General features: G+C 42.7%; 1 protein-coding gene across 1 annotated transcript; it reads left to right on the top strand.

Annotated features, from left to right (window-relative positions):
* Positions 1–9,328: 9,328 nt before the first annotated feature.
* On the top strand, positions 9,329–18,658 carry LOC113140521 (fructose-bisphosphate aldolase A-like). Its single transcript, XM_026324381.1, has 8 exons — positions 9,329–9,485; positions 10,443–10,559; positions 11,825–12,091; positions 12,378–12,538; positions 12,735–12,818; positions 16,873–17,047; positions 17,185–17,384; positions 18,079–18,658. The coding sequence occupies exons 2-8, from the start codon at positions 10,448–10,450 to the stop codon at positions 18,172–18,174; spliced, it is 1,095 nt and encodes a 364-aa protein (XP_026180166.1). The 5' UTR covers positions 9,329–9,485; positions 10,443–10,447; the 3' UTR covers positions 18,175–18,658.
* Positions 18,659–18,877: the final 219 nt, after the last annotated feature.

The raw sequence follows: 18,877 nt of genomic DNA, 5'->3' as shown, positions 1-18,877 counted from the left end.
GCAGAAAAACTAGTCCATGCATTTGTTTCCTCAAGGCTAGATTACTGTAACTCATTACTATCTGGATGTCCTAATATCTTAATAAAAAGCCTCCAATTAATCCAGAATGCCGCAGCCAGAGTCCTGACAGGAACTAGCAAGAGAGATCATATTTCTCCTATATTGGCTTCTCTTCATTGGCTCCCTGTAAAATATAGAATAGAATTTAAAATCCTTCTTCTCACATACAAATCCCTTCATAATCAAGCTCCTTCATACCTTAAAGACCTCATAGTATCATATTATCCCAATAGACCACTTCGCTCTCAGAGTGCAGGCCTACTTGTGGTTCCCAGAGTTCTCAAAAGCAGAATGGGAGGCAGAGCCTTTAGCTATCAAGCTCCTCTCCTGTGGAACCAGCTCTCAGCCTGGGTTCAGGAGGCAGACACTCTGTACTTTTAAGGCTAGACTTAAAACCTTCCTCATTGACAAAGCATATAGTTAGGGCTGGCTTCAGGCAACCCTGAACCATCCCTTAGTTAGTTATGCTGCTATAGGCCTAGACTGCCCGAGGACCATCGGTGCACTGAGCTCCCCTACCCTAACCCCCCCCCCCCCTTCTCTCCCACCTCATGTATATTCCACCATTGAATGTTACTAACCTTGTGCTCTCTCTCTCCCCTAGTTTGTGCTCTCTCCCTCCCTCTCTCTCTCTCTCTCTGTACCTTCTGCAGGTGTCCCTGGTCCTGGAGCTGTTTATCGCTGATGTGCAGTTACTGGCCCCACCAACTTGCAGTGTCTATTTGTTGTTTATTGTTGCTGTTCTTTTCTCTCTGCTCTATCCACTCACCCCAACCGGTCGAGGCAGATGGCCGCCCAAACTGAGTCCGGTTCTGCTGGAGGTTTTTTTCTTCCGTTAAAGGGAGTTTTTTCCTCTCCACTGTCGCCAAGTGCTTGCTCATAAGGGAATTGTTGGGTTTTTAGTTTTAGTTTTTTTAAAGTGCCTTGAGATGATTTGTATTGTGATTTGGCGCTATACAAATAAAAATTGAATTGAATATCCAGATTACTTGAGTGACTACTCTGATGGTACTCACTTTAAGGAACATTCCTTAAAGATAATCCTCATGCTCTACATCTTCATTTTTATGAAGATGAATTTGATGTGGTCAATCCCATAGGCTCAAGGCAAACCAAACAAGCTTTATGCCTTCTATTATACTATAGGCAACTTTGATGGCAAACGATCTAAACTGAAGCATATCCATCTGGCTCTTTTTGCCCGTCACACATTTGTCAAAAGTTGTGGTTTACAAACCATATTAAAACCCATGATAAGTGACCTTAGGACACTTGAAACAGAGGGCATCACTATCAGAGTAGACAAGGTTGAGCAGACTATATATGCTGGACTAGCAACATTTTCAGCTGATATTCTTTCAGTGCACATATTGGGTGGATATTCTATGTCATTTAACTCACACAGAATTTGCCGCTTTTGCATGGCAACATCCACAGTAATGAAAGAAGAGTTCTATGAGGATAATTTTGTCTTGAGAAGCTGAGAGGCACATAAGTATCATCTAAAAGCCTGAGCATAAAGTGACATATGGGGTTGCTGGTATGCCTATCTAAATATCTTGGAAAACACGCATTACCACCTTTGTTTACATTCTTTGCACTGTCGCCTCAGGACAACAACTTATATTCTCTGTCATTAACATTAATGATGCCCTGTTTTGTGATCTTTACTCAATAAGTATGTTTTCACAGTCTCTACCAAGACAACATCTCGTCAACTACTCAACCACGTAGTGAGTTAGCGCTTTCTCCGTAACGTAACGTTACCAGTCTGCCTGTGACTCTGCTGTTTGGCCGTTGGTCTGTACTTTAATTTGTTGGGTTGGATCGGCGGTCGGACTCCTTTGGATGAAAGCTTCTCAATCCATGTGGAGGAATTGCTGTTTAGTGCGCACTGTTACTCTTCGTCCTTCATAGTTCAGACTGCGCGACCATCCCTTCTCGCTGACACCAAATCTGTCGTGGCAAAAAGTACTAGGAGGCAAATCTCAGGTTATAGGATGGCAAGTTTAATAGGCAAAACAGCAGAGCCACAGCAGAGCATACAATCTGCAGAACGGGTCAAAACCGATTGACCCGAACACAGAAAATGATGTCTGATGATGATATATCTGTAGGATACAAAAGTGGATCTGTATCATAAGTAATATGATTAGCATGTCCATGTGACTACCTGTCTCTTCGTCTGCTTTCTAATGAAATACAAAGCAGTGTCAAAAGTCTTTGTTGAATTCACACAGGTCACACAGGGAGGTAGCTATCATGAACCACAGGGTGTGGTGGTGAAGGAGGAGAGGTGCGGACCCAAGTGCAGGACAAACAATTCTTTATTTCCTGGATCTTCCAGGGCTTAGGCACAAAAACATAAAATATCTCCGCTACTCGGTGGACAGGCAGGCAGACGGAACAGGAACGCCACTCGGCATGAGAAACAAAAACTTGCCACTCAGCATACAAAACAACGAAACTGGAAATGGGCGAAAAGCTCTCCTCAAACAAACAAACATGTATTGCTCCGACAGACAACAAAGGAAACACTGGGGAATATACAGTGGGTACGGAAAGTATTCAGACCCCTTTAAATTTTTCACTCTTTGTGTCATTGCAGCCATTTGTCAAAATCAAAAAAGTTCATTTTATTTCTCATTAATGTACACTCAGCACCCCATCTTGACAGAAAAAAACAGAAATGTAGAAATTTTTGCAAATTTATTAAAAAAGAAAAACTGAAATATCACATGGTCATAAGTATTCAGACCCTTTGCAGTGACACTCATATTTAACTCACATGCTGTCCATTTCTTCTGATCCTCCTTGAGATGGTTCTGCTCCTTCATTGGAGTCCAGCTGTGTTTAATTAAACTGATTGGACTTGATTAGGAAAGGCACACACCTGTCTATATAAGACCTTACAGCTCACAGTGCATGTAAGAGCAAATGAGAATCATGAGGTCGAAGGAACTGCCCAAGGAGCTCAGAGACAGAATTGTGGCAAGGCACATATCTGGCCAAAGTTACAAAAGAATTTCTGCAGCACTCAAGGTTCCTAAGAGCACAGTGGCCTCCATAATCCTCAAATGGAAAAAGTGTGGGATGACCAGAACTCTTCCTAGACCTGGCCGTCCAGCCAAACTGAGCAATTGTGGGAGAAGAGCCTTGGTGAGAGAGGTAAAGAAGAATCCAAAGATCACTGTGGCTGAGCTCCAGAGATGCAGTAGGGAGATGGGAGAAAGTTCCACAAAGTCAACTATCACTGCAGGCGCTTTATGGCAGAGTGGCCCGACGGAAGCATCTCCTCAGTGCATGAAAACCCGCATAGAGTTTGCCAAAAAACACATGAAGGACTCCCAGACTATGAGAAATAAGATTCTCTGGTCTGATGAGACCAAGATCGAACTTTTTGGCGTTAATTCTAAGCGGTATGTGTGGAGAAAACCAGGCACTGCTCATCACCTGCCCAATACAATCCCTAAAGTGAAACATGGTGGTGGGAGCATCATGTTGTCGGGGTGTTTTTCAGCTGCAGGGACAGGACGACTGGTTGCAATTGAAGGAAAGATGAATGCAGCCATGTACAGAGATATCCTGGAAGAAAACCTCTTCCAGAGTGCTCAGGACCTCAGACTGGGCTGAAGGTTCACCTTTCAACAGGACAGTGAACCTAAGCACACAGCTAAAATAACAAAGGAGTGGCTTCGGAACAACTCTGTGACCGTTCTTGACTGGCCCAGCCAGAACCCTGACCTAAACCCAATTGAGCATCTCTGGAGAGACATGAAAATGGCTGTCCACCAACGTTCACCATCCAACCTGACAGAACTGGAGAGGATCTGCAAGGAAGAATGGCAGAGGATCCCCAAATCCAGGTGTGAAAAACTTGTTGCATCATTCCCAAGAAGACTCATGGCTGTACTAGCTCCAAAGCATGCTTCTACTCAATACTGAGCACAGGGTCTGAATACTTATGACCATGTGATATTTCAGTTTTTCTTTTTTAATAAATTTGCAAAAATTTCTACATTTGTTTTTTTCTGTCAAGATGGGGTGCTGAGTGTACATTAATGAGAAATAAAATGAACTTTTTTGATTTTGGCAAATGGCTGCAATGACACAAAGAGTGAAAAATTTAAAGGGGTCTGAATACTTTCCGTACCCACTGTATGGACAAAACTGAAGACTAATTAACACAGGCGAAAGTTATCAACTTAACAAGAAACAAAGCTACCTCTAACCAACATAGGTGAAAAACAGGAAACTAACCAAGACAAGCGTCCAAAACCAGAACTAAGAAAACCCAACTCATGACAGTAACAGACATATTGTCTGTTGCATTCACAGATGGAGTTGACAGATGTCTGTCAAGGTGTAAATTTCCCTCACACTCTGTAGAACGTTACAGATCTACCAAGGGTAATTTTGACTTTTATTTTTTATGCTTTTATCTTCTGGATCAGATTCTTTTTTATTTGTAATTAAATGAGTGGCATTTGTAGTTTGAAATACTCTGTCAATATGTGGGCCATTACGTTTGTTTTTACCTCTTAACATTATTTTAAAAGAATATAAAGGCTGAGGCAACTTCATCTGTTACATCTTGCAAGGTTGTGATGACAAGGTACCTGTGCTTTAACCTTACAGTGACCTTGTTCTACACACCTTCCTTGGAATTATAGTTCAGTGAATATGTGTTAAGAGATATTCCACTAGAATGACAGCTAACTATAAATGACAGTGAATTTCCCTTATTCTTCAGTGAAAATACATCCTATGTGACTCACACGGAAAGAGCTGGTAGTCAGCCACCTGTGATGACAAGGTATGTGAGCTTTAACCTTGTAGTGACCTTGCTCAACTAAGCATTTCATGTATTAGCTTAGAACATTATCATAGTTTTTCTAACAGATTGGATTCTTTATAGCTTGCACCCCCTGCTATATGAATACGACAGCTCTGCCACATTGGCAATTATAAACCTCACCTGTCTGTTGAATAAGTATAATTTGTGGTGGAGCTGTCGTATTAGACAGCATTAGATTTTACAGCAGCACATATTAAAGTGGCAATTTTTTTTTGGTTTGTACCTTGTAGGTATGTCTGCTGGTGTTTTAAGTTGATTACACTTTTAAGTATTCCTTTTTATTTTTTGTATATATTTTTCATGTTGTAATTGTGATTCTGTCTGCAATATTGTTTTTCTCCAGACAGGGTACAAGATCTATACAGCAGCTGTTAATGGTCCTTTTGTTTTTTGTGAAATGTTTTTTAGCCATGATTTCTATGTTGATTCAAACCTGTCAGATGTGGAGGAGGGCCTCCTGTCTTCCCCTATCATAAACAATGAAGATGTACATACATCAAGCATCTTATATGGTTCTTATGTTCTTAATTTCTTTTGTCATTATCCATGATCTGGACTTCCTGTGTTGGGACTTTTTATTTTGGTTTCTGTTTCCTGTGTTGCTTGGTCTTGTCCCAGATAGTTTTATGTTCATCTGTTTCTATTAGTTTCACCCGTATCTGCCTTATTCACCGTGTTTCCCCTCTCCCCTGGTGTATCTTCCTTGTGTGTGTATGTGGCTTCCCTAACAACTAGGTGATTGGCCTCACCTGATCCTAATTAGTCATCAGAGCAGGAGTATATAGACCTGCTCTGTGTTGTTGCACTGTGGTACTATCTTGTGCTGATCTGCTTCTTGTGTGATGTCATCTTACTCCCTGCATTTGTCTTCATGTCTCCTTGGCTCCTGTTTCCCTGTGAGTGTCTGTTACCTACCTGTTCGCTGTGTATGGCTCCTGTCTCATGTGTCCCTGTGGCTTCATGCTTGTATGTGAGTCTGGTGTCTCCTGGTTGTTCCCTGTGTGAGAGGGTGCACTCCTCTGAGTCTCTGTGGTCTCTCTGTGTTCTGTGTCCCTGGACTCCAGCTTCCTTGCTTCCCTGGTTTCTGTTTTCCTGGTTACTGTGTTCCCTGAGTCACACTCTTTCCCTGTGTTCCTAGTCTCTGTATTACTGGACTCCACATGTACATACTCCAGTTTAGCATTTGACTTACCTGTGTGAATAAAGAGCCTTGTCTGCATCTTGGGTCTGAAGAGGCTTTAATAGACACACTATATGACACCTTTTGCTGTTTCAACTGATCAACTCTCCTTTCACTGCAGGACAACAAGACTCTTGGAGAAATTTTGAATGATGTCAGGAAAGACATTAACACCCAGACAATTGTTGTGATAGCAAGATGCAGGAAGGTCCTCCAAAATGCCTTCGTGGCTTTATCTAAGCTTTACTTTTTATTGTACAAACTTTCACAAATTGAGTTTGTTTTGGAAATGGCAGCCTATGGTGGTCTATGGTGGGAATTTTTTTTTTTTTTTTAAGTATTATGATTTTACAACAGATTTTTCCACTTTTATAACTTTGTTTCTTAATATTTATAGTGTTTTAGTGAATGCTGAAGTTATGAATTTGCAAGTAAAAATATTTTCCTCTGCTTAAACTTTTTTTGCAGACTCCTGATGGAAGTGCAATCTTCCATGGGTGTCTTTAAAAGTAGGCCAGGAAACCTGTTGTTTTCCTATGACCAGCAGACCTTGGCACAGAAGAAATATTTCACAGCAGGGAGGTGACAGCATAGGCCATTAGCCATAATAGCCCAGGACTATGCTGTTTAAATGTTCACCTCTATAAGTTCATGTGCGGTCAAGCTTTGGAGGTGAGGATCACTGATTTGGAAGCGTGGCTCTGCACCTTTGAACAAAGGCCACTAGCCTAGCTCCTTTAGCAGGTGTGGAGCTCAGGGTCTGTTAGCAGTCCAAGGGCAGCTCCGGAGCAGCCTGGACAATTAGCCTGGGTGACGGTCCAACAGAAACATACTCCTAAGCAGAAGCCCATGACCCATGGTTCACGTTTCTAACAGATTTTCCCCGCTCAGTGACACACCCACTGAGAAACCGACTCTGAAATTTGGCGATTCCATAGTTAAATGCATCCCTGGGGCCAGAGCGGGTGGCATCGAGTCAAATTTGAAGCTGCTGGCTAAGGCTAATCGTAAATATGGTAAAATTGTTATTCACGTCGGCAGCAATGACACCCGATTACGCCAATCGGAGGTCACTAAAATTAATGTTGAGTCGGCGCGTAACTTTGCCAAAACAATGTCGGACTCCATAATTTTCTCTGGACCCCTCCCAAATCTGACCAGCGATGACATGTTTAGTTGCATGTTGTTCCGTCGCTGGCTGTCTAGGTGGTGTCCACCAAACAATTTGGGTTTCATAGACAATTGGGCCAGAAAACCCAGTCTGGCAGCGAGGGACGGCATCCATCCCACTTTGGATGGTGCAGCCCTGATCTCTAGAAATCTGGCCGAGTTTATTAGCCAACCAAAAGTTTGACAATCTAGAGTGGGGACTGGGACGGAGACTGTCTAAAATGCCTCTCTGCAGTTTCCTTACAGCTGTTGCCAAGAAGGATTCCCAAAGCATTTTGAAATTGCGAATATAGGTGTTGTTTTTATAAATTACTACATTCTTTCTAAAGGTTGGAAGTTGTGCCACAGAAGAGAACCTGTGTGGTCTCAAGGCCACCACTGGGCAATGGCTTGCCAGCTGTGAGCCCTAGAACTGATCTCTGTATCCTCAGTGGAAAACACAAGTGACATGGCATGTCTGAGCAACTGTTACTGGATATAACTGATTCCTTATTCAGCTAGCGATTGTTCATCATATGCTGGATGTGAAATATATAATCTGCTAAAATCACCTCTGATACAAAGGCACATTCATCAGTTTTTCAAAACATCAGTTAATATTCATCATGTTTCAATGTCAGATGTGATACGTGATCAGAAGTTTTTTCCTGTATCACATTTTGTAACCATGACCATAACTTGGTCATGGTTACAAAATGTACAAAAACAAAAAACAAATAATACAAAAAGTATCATGTCAACTCTATTTAATCTAAATGAATTTGATTAAAAGCACACACATCAGTGGATACTGAAATAGTAATATACTCTGGATCACTGGCTTTGCGGCAGTGGGGTTTCCTTGGTGTGATCAAACTAGTCACTCCTCAGCCTCACATGGTGCATGTGAGGATCCTCACGTAGGCCTGGAGCTGCATCGGTTTAGGGTCAAATAAGACCTCAGCTCTGTCTTACAGGCAACCAACAGCCCTATTGTAGGATATAACAAGAGAATATGCACACACATAGAGGTCTTAAAGAAATAAATTGTTCATTCTGAGCCCTTTCACATGGCTATTAAAATAAATGCATTTTCTGTACCACGTTTCATCCTTTATTCAATTTCAGTTTTATTTGTATAGCACGAAATCACAATACAAATCATCTCGATGCACTTTACAAAAACTAAAAACCCAACAAGTCCCTTATGAGCAAGCACTTGGTGACAGTGGAGAGAAAAAACTCCCTTTAATGGAATAAAAAACCTCCAGCAGAACCGGGCTCAGTTTGGGCAGCCATCTGTCTCGACCAGTTGGGGTGAGTAGATTTATGCCTCTAGACAGCTGCCTAGAGCTTAAGGGTGTATTCTGGACAGAGCAGCAGTATATCACAGGGCTGACACATAGAGACAGAAGAAAAGTTCACACCTATAGGCAATTTAGGGTTCAGTCAGCCTAACCTGCATCTTAGGTTGGGAGAAATCTGGAGTAGGACCAGAAAACCCACCCACACACACACTGGGAGAACATACATATAACTCCACACATAAAAGATTCAGGTTCAAACATTTCACAACCCACTTGCTGTGAGGCAGCAGTGCTAACCACCACTGGATAGAGCACTCCCTCCGAGACATCTTACTTGGAAAAGCTAATAGAGTCCATGGGAAACTCTCAGCTCTGAGTTTGTAGTTGTAGTCTAATGGTTGGTGGTGTAATGGCAGTGCTCTTCTGTATATGCTTTGTAAGGGAATTTTCAGCTTTTTTTGAGCCTGATGAGACCAACAGGCTCATTTAGGTGATCAAACACAACCTCTCCAGCAATGTTTGAAACGCCTTTCCTCAAAAAGCAACAGCAGCTATATAAATATGACTGCCTTGTCAGGGTTTATTGGATGCTTAAAGTTTCTTAAAATCAAATTTTCTAGATTAGCCTCAAATTTGTGTTCCTTTTACTGGACATGTTTGCCTGTAAGACAATAATATGGGTACATGCAGCCAGTTGGTTGCAGCATCACCGCGATGCCCGTCCCGCTCAGACACACGCCCTGACCTCACATCATCTTCCTACTGGAGAAGCTGTGCGTCACTCCGGTGGAAGCTAAAATCTGATTGGATGGTATCCACCGTGACCCCACCCTTCTGCTCTTGTCCTGTTCGCCCTTCTCTCTCTTCTCCATCTGTCTGGGGTCACAGCAGCTTCCTTGTTGTGCTTTGTCGTAGCCACACCAACAATTTGGTAAGTTTTTTTTGCCCGATCAAGGAATTTTACATCCAAGAACTGAAAGCACTAGCTGGGAAGAAGACAACTTTGTTCTTATTTCAAGCTTTATATGGAGTTTTGCACTTTACTTCACTTTTTATTTCTGAATGTTGAAGGAATTTCTAACATAGCTGATAACAATGCTACAGTTTTCATTTTCCATTAAGCGATAGACGAACCGACACAGACAAGTATAGCATAATCAAGAGGAACCTGTTTGGGAACGGTTCCAAGTCGTTCCGATGGGCCTGACACAGACGCGGAAGTGGCGCAGAGCGTAAAGACATTTGATGAATGAATGGGCTTTGAAGTCGTTCTTTTGGCTACTTAATGTTACAACACTTTGTGCCACGATGTGAAACTTCTCCATAACCGAGAAGCCATGCGCGCAAAACCACGTTTATTCACAAGTAACGTCGAACAAACGGCTTAATCTACTTATTGTGTCATAAGCAAAACAAGTCGGTTTTCTGTAAAAATGTAACTAGTCCTTTTCGGGGGGGACTTTATTATGACTCTTTGATTTAAATACATACATATGTTGTATTAAATGTGAAAGGCTTTTTACTTTGTATATAATATATGTATGTATAACGAGTGTGAAAACTCAAGATACCGTTTTCAGACAAAGCAAAAAAAATGCTATATAATTTAAAATTATAATACATTAGTTCAACTACTTACCTCACTAGGAGTGAATTCTTGGTGAGGTGGAGGAAGCCATTAAAAGTATATTTTAGACCATATATGAAAAACTTTACAAGCTTTAACAAAACAATATTGTCTGTCGGATATAATAGAATATACTGTAGGCATCTTGTGGTTTGATTTTGTGAGACTGCACTATCTCAACCAGTGTACATTAGGCAATAGATGGCGTTAGTTAAAAAGTCAGTATCAGTTTCTCTATTTCTCTTTTTGTCTCCATCACAGTCATCATGACTCACGCGTATCCCTTCCTGAGTACTGAGCAAAAGAAGGAGCTCAGTGATATTGCTCAGAGGATCGTGGCCCCTGGAAAAGGCATCCTGGCAGCTGATGAATCCACAGGTATGACTGCAGAAGGCACAGTCTGGTTCAGTAACATATCAGTCACCTTAGAAACAATTGGAATATCTATCTGCTGATTGGATGTTTACAATTAATGTGTGTTTATCAAGTTAACCACTCAAAGTATTCAGCTGGAAATATAAACGCATATACAAAATGTTCTGTTGTCCATTTTTCTACCCACTAATATAATCAGAACCTGATAACACATGGCCAATGTCATCAGTGTCAAATGTATTGGTATCAGTGCAGAAATTGGAAATATTGAAATTGGCATAGAAAGAAATTGTAACAGAAATGCTCAAAATACTGTATATTTTAATACTGTATATTTTAAGTCATCAGAGTGCACTAACAACTTTATTTTAACAATGTAAAATGTCCTGCTATGACCTGTCCAGGGTGTACCCCTGCCTTCTACCCAAAGAGAGCTGGGATAGGCTCCAACAGATCCCTGTGACCCTGGTTAAGGAATAAGTGGGTATAGAAAATGGATGGATGGATGGATGGATGGAAATGTCCCACTAACTACTCCTAATCAGCATTTACTCTAATGGCCACTGGATGATGGGTCCACAAAAATCTCTGACAGTATTAGTCAATTGAGAAACTCCAAACTGTCCTATCAAAATGAGCCCAGTTTGGGACTGTGTAGGAGACAGAACCTCACAGGAAAAAGTATCAGGTTTCTACATTGGGTATAGAAATATGTGAACTATTTATTTGTTAGAAATTAGCTAAATATCGAAACCAGATGGTTTACTTGTTTAAGGCTTAAAGAGAAGTATGTATCAAATTGTATTTTTCCTTGACTGGCAGATGTCTCACATTTAGTAATGATGATAAGTCTCCTAGGAGTAGCATTTTCTTTGCAATCAGGTGGTAAATGTTGTAACGATAAAATGGTGGGCCTGACCTGGCCTGAAAACCCGCTGTGACGGATTTGACAGCTTCCCAGATGACTCACGGGAAGGAGAGAAGAAAAAACGATTTCTGAGATACAAAATATAGCAACGTTTTTCAAAACTGATGCTTGTACTTTTGTAATACTGGAGTTTTGCTTCTCTAGAACTCTAAAAAGTAGTAAGAAGAAGAAATCTTAACAATAGAATATCACTCTCTAGTTAGGTCTAAGCTGAGAGAAGGGGGCAGATGAAAAGCATGAGTTGGCTAAAAAGGGTCAGAAGCCTTCTTTAAAGACTGTTTGGGCTTTTAAAATCTGTAGCCTTTCAAACCGTCTTCTCCCTGTTTCCTGATACCTCCAGGCAGCATGGCCAAGCGCTTCCAGAGCATCAATGCTGACAACACGGAGGAGAACAGGAGGCTTTACCGCCAGCTACTCTTCACTGCTGACGACCAGGTTAAGCCCTGCATTGGGGGCGTCATCTTCTTCCATGAGACACTGTACCAAAAGACGGACAACGGCAAGCCTTTCCCCAAGCTGATCAAAGAGAAGGGTATGGTGGTGGGCATCAAGGTGGACAAGGGCGTGGTTCCCCTTGCTGGCACCAATGGAGAGACCACCACTCAAGGTACAGAGATGTTCTAGTACTTATTTTCTACCAGAGTAGTCAAACATTGTGAAGAACTGATTATTTCTTTCTCCACTACACTGCTGAATTTTAACCTCAGATACATCATTAAAAATATGTGACTTGGTCTCAGATTCTGTTTTGACTAGACAAGATCTCTGTGGTAGTTCTTCCTCAGCAGAAAGCTCTTTCAGCCTCTGTTTTCTTGCTTCTCATCTCATGACAATTTTGGGGTGTCCACATTGTAGTTTATACAAACTTGCTGTGTGTGTGTTTTGTCTCTGAGGTCTGGATGGACTCTATGAGCGCTGCGCTCAGTACAAGAAGGATGGTGCTGACTTTGCCAAGTGGCGATGTGTGCTAAAGATCACCCAGAACACCCCATCCCAGTTGGCCATCATGGAGAATGCCAACGTGCTGGCCCGCTACGCCAGTATCTGCCAGATGGTTAGACACGCACATGTAATGCAAAGTAATTTGCAAAGCTGTTGGCCCATTAGGTTTTCTTCCGACCAACTGTTATACAGTTAGTACACAAGTCACGACCGAAACAGAGGAAGTACTGTTGCCTGTTGTCATGACACTGGTTGCTGTGTTCTACTACATCCACCATTAAAAGTTCTCCTTTGCTGTTTCTGCTCAGCATGGCATTGTGCCCATTGTGGAGCCTGAGATTCTCCCAGATGGTGACCATGACTTGAAGCGCTGCCAGTATGTGACTGAGAAGGTGAGTGATTGGTCTGTCATTATTGGTTCATTACTGACATTATTGGTTGTCATTAATGGTTCACGTATGACTGAGTCTTGCCAGTGCACTTACCAGTGAAACCTGAATTTGTTGTGGTTTTCCATGTTATGTTGTCATGTTCTGACATGTTTGTCATATCAACAGAAAAGCTGTAAAGGAATTTGGTGAAAAATTGTTGCAGCAAGCTCAGTGCAACAGGCTGTGTCATGCAATAACTTCTGTTGCACGTTAATTGCTTGAAGTTGTTTTTTCGGATCATGTAAATCATGTTTTAGCTGTATGGATCTTTTCACAGGTATGGAAACTACATTTAAACAGATAGCTGATAAGTTGATTGAGGTTAATAATTTTAAAGAAACTTAAAATTCATTTTAGTTTAGCAGTGCTGAAGCTGCAGTGCATCAATGTGCTAACATGCTCACAATGACAGTATTAAAATTTTGATGTGTATCAGTGGCACTACACTAAGTTCTCCTGAGGCCGAAGAGAATGTTGCAATTATGAAGATTAAAAATTGACTCACCAGTTATTACCATTCAGCTGTTAAATTTCCAGACAGAATTTTATTTCAATTCACTCAATAGATTTTGTCTCATTTTACTCTAAGTCACAAATGTGAACCTCACCTGGTATGAGAGAAGGACTGAGGGGTATCACCAAGGCTCATCACAGGACCGTAAATGTCTTTTTGTGGCAATCCAGCAAACTGTTGTATTCTAGTCTGGTTCAACATTGCCATCCATCTCCTCTAAGCCACACAAGCTCTTTCGGTGTGTTTAAATACAACATTCTATGTATGGTAACACTGCCCAACTCATGTATGAAACATGGATAGGGCCATGTAGTGATAGTGATGAATATGGCTGTCTTTTTTTTTTTTTTTTTTTTTTTTTGTATCAAGATGGCGCCGCGGACGGCTGCCTCGGTCTGGAGCTCTCCAGTTGTTTTGTTATTTTTGTTAGTTTGTCCTGCACTTTGTTTCTGTAACTTATTAAGTTTCACTCAGGCTGAACTGCTAAGCATTCGGCAGCACTCCCAGGATATTTTTCCTCCAATTTTTGCACACTCGGACGTTTTGTTGAGCGTTTTAGTTGGCGGAGCGGCTGCGTTTCTCAGGAAACTGGCGAACCTCCGCTCTCTACCCAACAAAATGGACGAAATACACCTGCTTACCCGGATAAACAAGGGGGACATGCTTTTACATCAGTGAGAGGTGCTGTACAGATGTAACAGTGTTGAGGAAGATCTGCTGTCCTGACCTGGAAGCGCTTTTCATTAACTGTAAACCCTTCTACTCGCCGCGTGAGTTTTCCTCGTGCGTTCTGGTCAGTGTTTACATTCCCCCGCAAGCGTGCCTGTGCGACGTGCTGCATCAGCTGGCTGAGGAGATCGCGAACATGGAGCAGCAGCACCCGGACTCTGTTCTAATCATCCTCGGAGACTTTAATAAAGCACACTTGAGCCACGAACTGCCCAAATTCAAGCAGCACATCAAGTGCCCCACCAGGGAGGGCAATATTCTGGACCACTGCTACACCACAATAAAGGATGCATATCACGCCGTCCCCAGAGCAGCTTTAGGACTCTCTGACCACTGTCTGGTCCACCTCATACCAACATACAAGCAAAAGCTCAAATCTGCTAAGCCTGTAGTGAGAACTGTCAAGAGATGGACCAGGGAAACAGAGCAGGAGCTACAAGCCTGCTTTGAATGCACTGACTGGAGTGTTTTTTGAAGCTGCTGCCACAAACCTGGACGAACTCACGGACTCTGTTACATCTTACATCAGTTTCTGTGAGGACATGTGCATTCCCACCCGGACCTTCTTAACATACAACAACGACAAACCGTGGTTCTCTGGAAAACTCAGACAGCTTCGTAAAGCCAAAGGAGATGCCTACAGAAGTGGTGATCGGGTCTTGTATAATCAGGCCAGGAACACACTGAAAAAGGAGATCAGAGCAGCTAAGAGGAGCTACTCCAAAAAGCTGGAAAACCAGTTTACAGCTAACGACTCTGCTTCAGTGTGGAGAGGCCTGAGGACAATAACCAACTATAGGACTCCATCCCCCTCCTCAATAGGCAATCAAACGCTGGTGAACGATCTGAACGAGTTCTATTGCAGATTTGAATCACCCCCCACACGCTCTGATTGTCCTCCAGAGCAACCATTAACACCTCCAACCATCAACCCCCCTCTCCCCCGCTCCGACACTTCAGACCAGTGTGGACGATGTGTGTCGGCTCTTCAGGAAGCAAGAGAAGGAAAAGCACCAGGACCAGATGGGGTTTCACCATCATGCCTCAGAACCTGTGCTGACCAGCTGGCTCCCATCTTCTCTCTGATCTTCAACAGATCACTGGAGCTGTGTGAAGTCCCTGCATGCTTCAAACGCTCCACCATCATTCCCATCCCCAAGAAGCCAAAAATCACAGGACTCAATGACTACAGACCAGTGGCTCTGACATCTGTGGTCATGAAGTCCTTTGAAAGACTGGTGTTGGCCCACCTGAAGATCGTCACTGGACCCTTCCTGGACCCCCTGCAGTTTACCTACCGATCCAATCGGTCCGTGGATAATGCAGTCAATATGGGGGTGCACTACATCCTGCAACATCTGGACAAACCAGGGACTTATGTAAGGATTCTGTTTGTGGACTTCAGCTCGGCATTCAACACCATCATCCCATCACTCCTCCAGAATAAACTCTCCCAGCTCTCCGTTCCTGACTCTACCTGTCAGTGGATTACAAGCTTCCTGACGGATAGGCAACAGCTAGTGAGGATGGGGAAATTTACTTCTGGCTCCCGCACCACCAGCACCGGCGCCCCCCAGGGGTGTGTTCTCTCCCCACTGCTCTTCTCCCTCTACACAAACAACTGCACCTCCCGTGACTCCTCTGTGAAGCTCCTGAAGTTTGCAGATGACACCACTGTCATTGGTCTCATCCAGGACGGTGAAGAGTCTGCATACAGACAGGAGGTGGAGCAGCTGGCTTACTGGTGCAGTCACAACAACTTGGAGCTAAACACGCTCAAAACAGTGGAGATGGCTGTGGACTTCAGGAGAAATGCCCCCACCCACCCCCCTCTCACCATTATGAACAGCACTGTGGCACTAGTGGAATCATTCAGGTTCCTGGGCACCACCATCTCTCAGGACCTGAAGTGGAACTTCCACATCGACTCCATCATGAAGAAGACCCAGCAGAGGTTGTACTTCCTGCGCCAGCTGAAGAAGTTCAACCTTCCACAGACGCTGCTGACCCAGTTCTACTCAGCGGTCATCGAGTCTGTCCTGTGCTCCTCCATCACTGTCTGGTTTAGTTCCGCCTCTAAATCAGACATCCTAAGACTTCAGAGAACAGTTCGGACTGCTGAGAAGATCATCGGTGTTCCCCTACCCACCATCCAAGACCTGTTCACCTCCAGAGTGAGAAAAAGAGCTCAGAAAATCACTCTGGATGCCACCCACCCGAGCCACCACCTCTTCCAGCTCTTACCCTCTGGACGGCGCTTCAGAGCTCCAAACATCAAGACAGCCCGGCACAAAGGAAGCTTCTTCCCTCAGGCTATCCAACTCTTAAACTCATAGCTCTCCACCATTCCCTCCTACCACCTGCACTATGCACTATGTCACTGGCACCTTTTGCTCTTTGCACACCACCTAGTTCCCCTTACATTCTGTCTTCAGGTTATCTTTGCGTTTTTTTTATAGCATTTGTTTCTGTAGCATTTATGTTTACTGTTTTTACCCCTTGTAGCATTTGTATCTATGTCTGTTTGCACTGGAGTACCCCCCCCCCCCCCCCTGTACCTAAACAAATTCCTTGTGTGTGTGTGCTCACACACTTGGCAATAAAGCTCATTCTGATTCTGATTAAATAGTACCCAAGGAGAAATGTTCAGTTCCTTCACTTTACAAAGTCAACTGCCATACTTTAGCTCAGTGGAATCTGTACCTGTGCTCATGAAACAGATTTTACTGAAAGCAGTGGAATGAAAAATCAATATTCTTCTCTCTCACACAGGTGCTGGCAGCTGTGTACAAGGCACTGTCTGATCACCATGTCTATCTAGAGGGCACGCTGCTCAAACCCAACATGGTGACTGCTGGACACTCTTGTCCCAAAAAATACAGCCCTCAGGAAATTGCAATGGCAACTGTCACTGCCCTACGTCGAACTGTGCCCCCAGCTGTGCCAGGTGAACACGACAAACAGATTTATGTACACTTGGTTATGGTTGTAGACAGACAGATAAATAGATACTTTATTCATAAAATTTATGGCAAGTATAGCTTTTTCCACCTGACTATCCTTGTGTGAATTCTCCTTCCCCAGGTGTGACATTTCTGTCTGGAGGCCAGAGTGAGGAGGAGGCCACCATCAACCTGAACGCCATCAACCAGTGTCCCCTGCACAGGCCATGGGCCCTGACATTCTCCTATGGTCGGGCCCTGCAGGCCTCAGCACTGAAGGCCTGGGGAGGCAAACCAGAGAATGGCAAGGCCTGTCAGGAGGAGTATGTGAAGAGAGCACTGGTAAGTGAGAAGCAGGATTAGAAAGATGGAAATATGGTGGTCAGGCAGAGTCCTGGGTGGTATAACCCTAACCCAGTGCCTTAATCAGAATCCTTTCATTGTACTTTATTGGTGTGTACACTGTACCTACTTGCCTGTCAACCAAGTGCAACAGGTTTCAGTTTCACGGGTTGGAGCGCGGCTCACTTTCACGTCATTCTTTCACACTTTAAACAAAAAAGTTCTACATTTAAAACCATGCTTAAGTAAAAGTACAAATGCAATCAGTTAATTCATACATACATTAAATTATGGGAATATTATTAGTGATACACTGACATCAGATTTGATACCACTTTTCAGCATTGTTGATACTCCGTTTGTAAGTGGTAATTATATATATATATATATTTAGGGGTAATTATATATTAACCTCCATAAACCTGTAAGAATCAAGAAATGGTATTAAACTACAATTTCTAACTGCTGTCCCATTACTATTACAGCTTGAGTTTGAACTGATTCTAGCTTTTGTATATTGTACACTGTTGGGGAGAGTACTATGAATTACAGCCAGATAATATATTTTGCATTCAAAACATGACAACCTCGCACACCAGACAAATGAAAAGCAAAGTAGCAGTTCATACTCACTGTTTTTCAGTTACTTGAGAATTCGATGCTATCTATAAAAATGCTCTGTGTTTCTCCACAGAATAACAGCCTGGCAGCTCTGGGGAAGTATGTGTCCTCTGGAGCAAAGGGAGCAGCAGCTCAGGAGTCCCTGTTTGTTGCTGACCATGCTTACTGAAGTCAGCCAAACTGCTTCTCCTCAACGCACATCATTACCATTCCACCTAGCACTCTACTCCTTTCCACATCCAGCTGAGACATGCTATTAGTGTACATTAACCATTCCACTCCATTAATGACAAGAGCCTAATGAGCCCTGGATAGAAAACATTATGATCTAAAAAAGACGAATACCCATAGGCCCATATAAATACTCCTCACTTTACATTTGGCTTTGGACTTGTATTGTCTGACTTACGTATGTTGTCACTATTTTGTTTGTGTACTTAAACCCCAGAAAAAGAAAGAATTCCTCTACAGACCTGCCCGTTCACTCTTGTTCCATAGATTGTTTCTGATATTGTCTTGAGTACATGTGCCTTCATTTCTCAACTCAGTCATCTGTTGAAAGGAATCTTTGTAGAGGATGTCATAATGCGTATACAGTATTAGTGTAAACACTGAAGAGATATTCAAATTAAACGATTCCTTGACTAGTGGTATCCTGTGTTGCTTTGGTCCGTTTGTGTATATTTAATGTTTATCAATGTGTTAAACATATTAGCTTATATTAGTTTTGAGGGACCATCAGTCTTACATCTCGGTTTTTTTTCACCTGCTAAAATTACTCATAAAACAGTAATACTTGCAGGAGCTGGATTTGTATTGATGCATAATACATCCAATACAGAGGTACAGAGTTTATAATTTCATATTATACA

The sequence above is a fragment of the Mastacembelus armatus genome, chromosome 8, assembly GCF_900324485.2.
Source record: "Mastacembelus armatus chromosome 8, fMasArm1.2, whole genome shotgun sequence".
NCBI lineage: Eukaryota > Metazoa > Chordata > Actinopteri > Synbranchiformes > Mastacembelidae > Mastacembelus > Mastacembelus armatus.
The sequence above is the reverse complement of the archived record's forward strand: the minus strand, read 5'-3'. Positions and strand labels throughout refer to the sequence as shown.

Bases quoted from the DNA above. Each gene is read 5' to 3' on its own strand.
- LOC113140521 (XM_026324381.1), top strand. From the start codon at position 10,448: ATGACTCACGCGTATCCCTTCCTGAGTACTGAGCAAAAGAAGGAGCTC. The intron at 12,539-12,734 runs GTTAGACACGCA...GTTTCTGCTCAG, and splicing joins ACGCCAGTATCTGCCAGATG to CATGGCATTGTGCCCATTGT. The intron at 17,048-17,184 runs GTGAACACGACA...CTCCTTCCCCAG, and splicing joins TGTGCCCCCAGCTGTGCCAG to GTGTGACATTTCTGTCTGGA.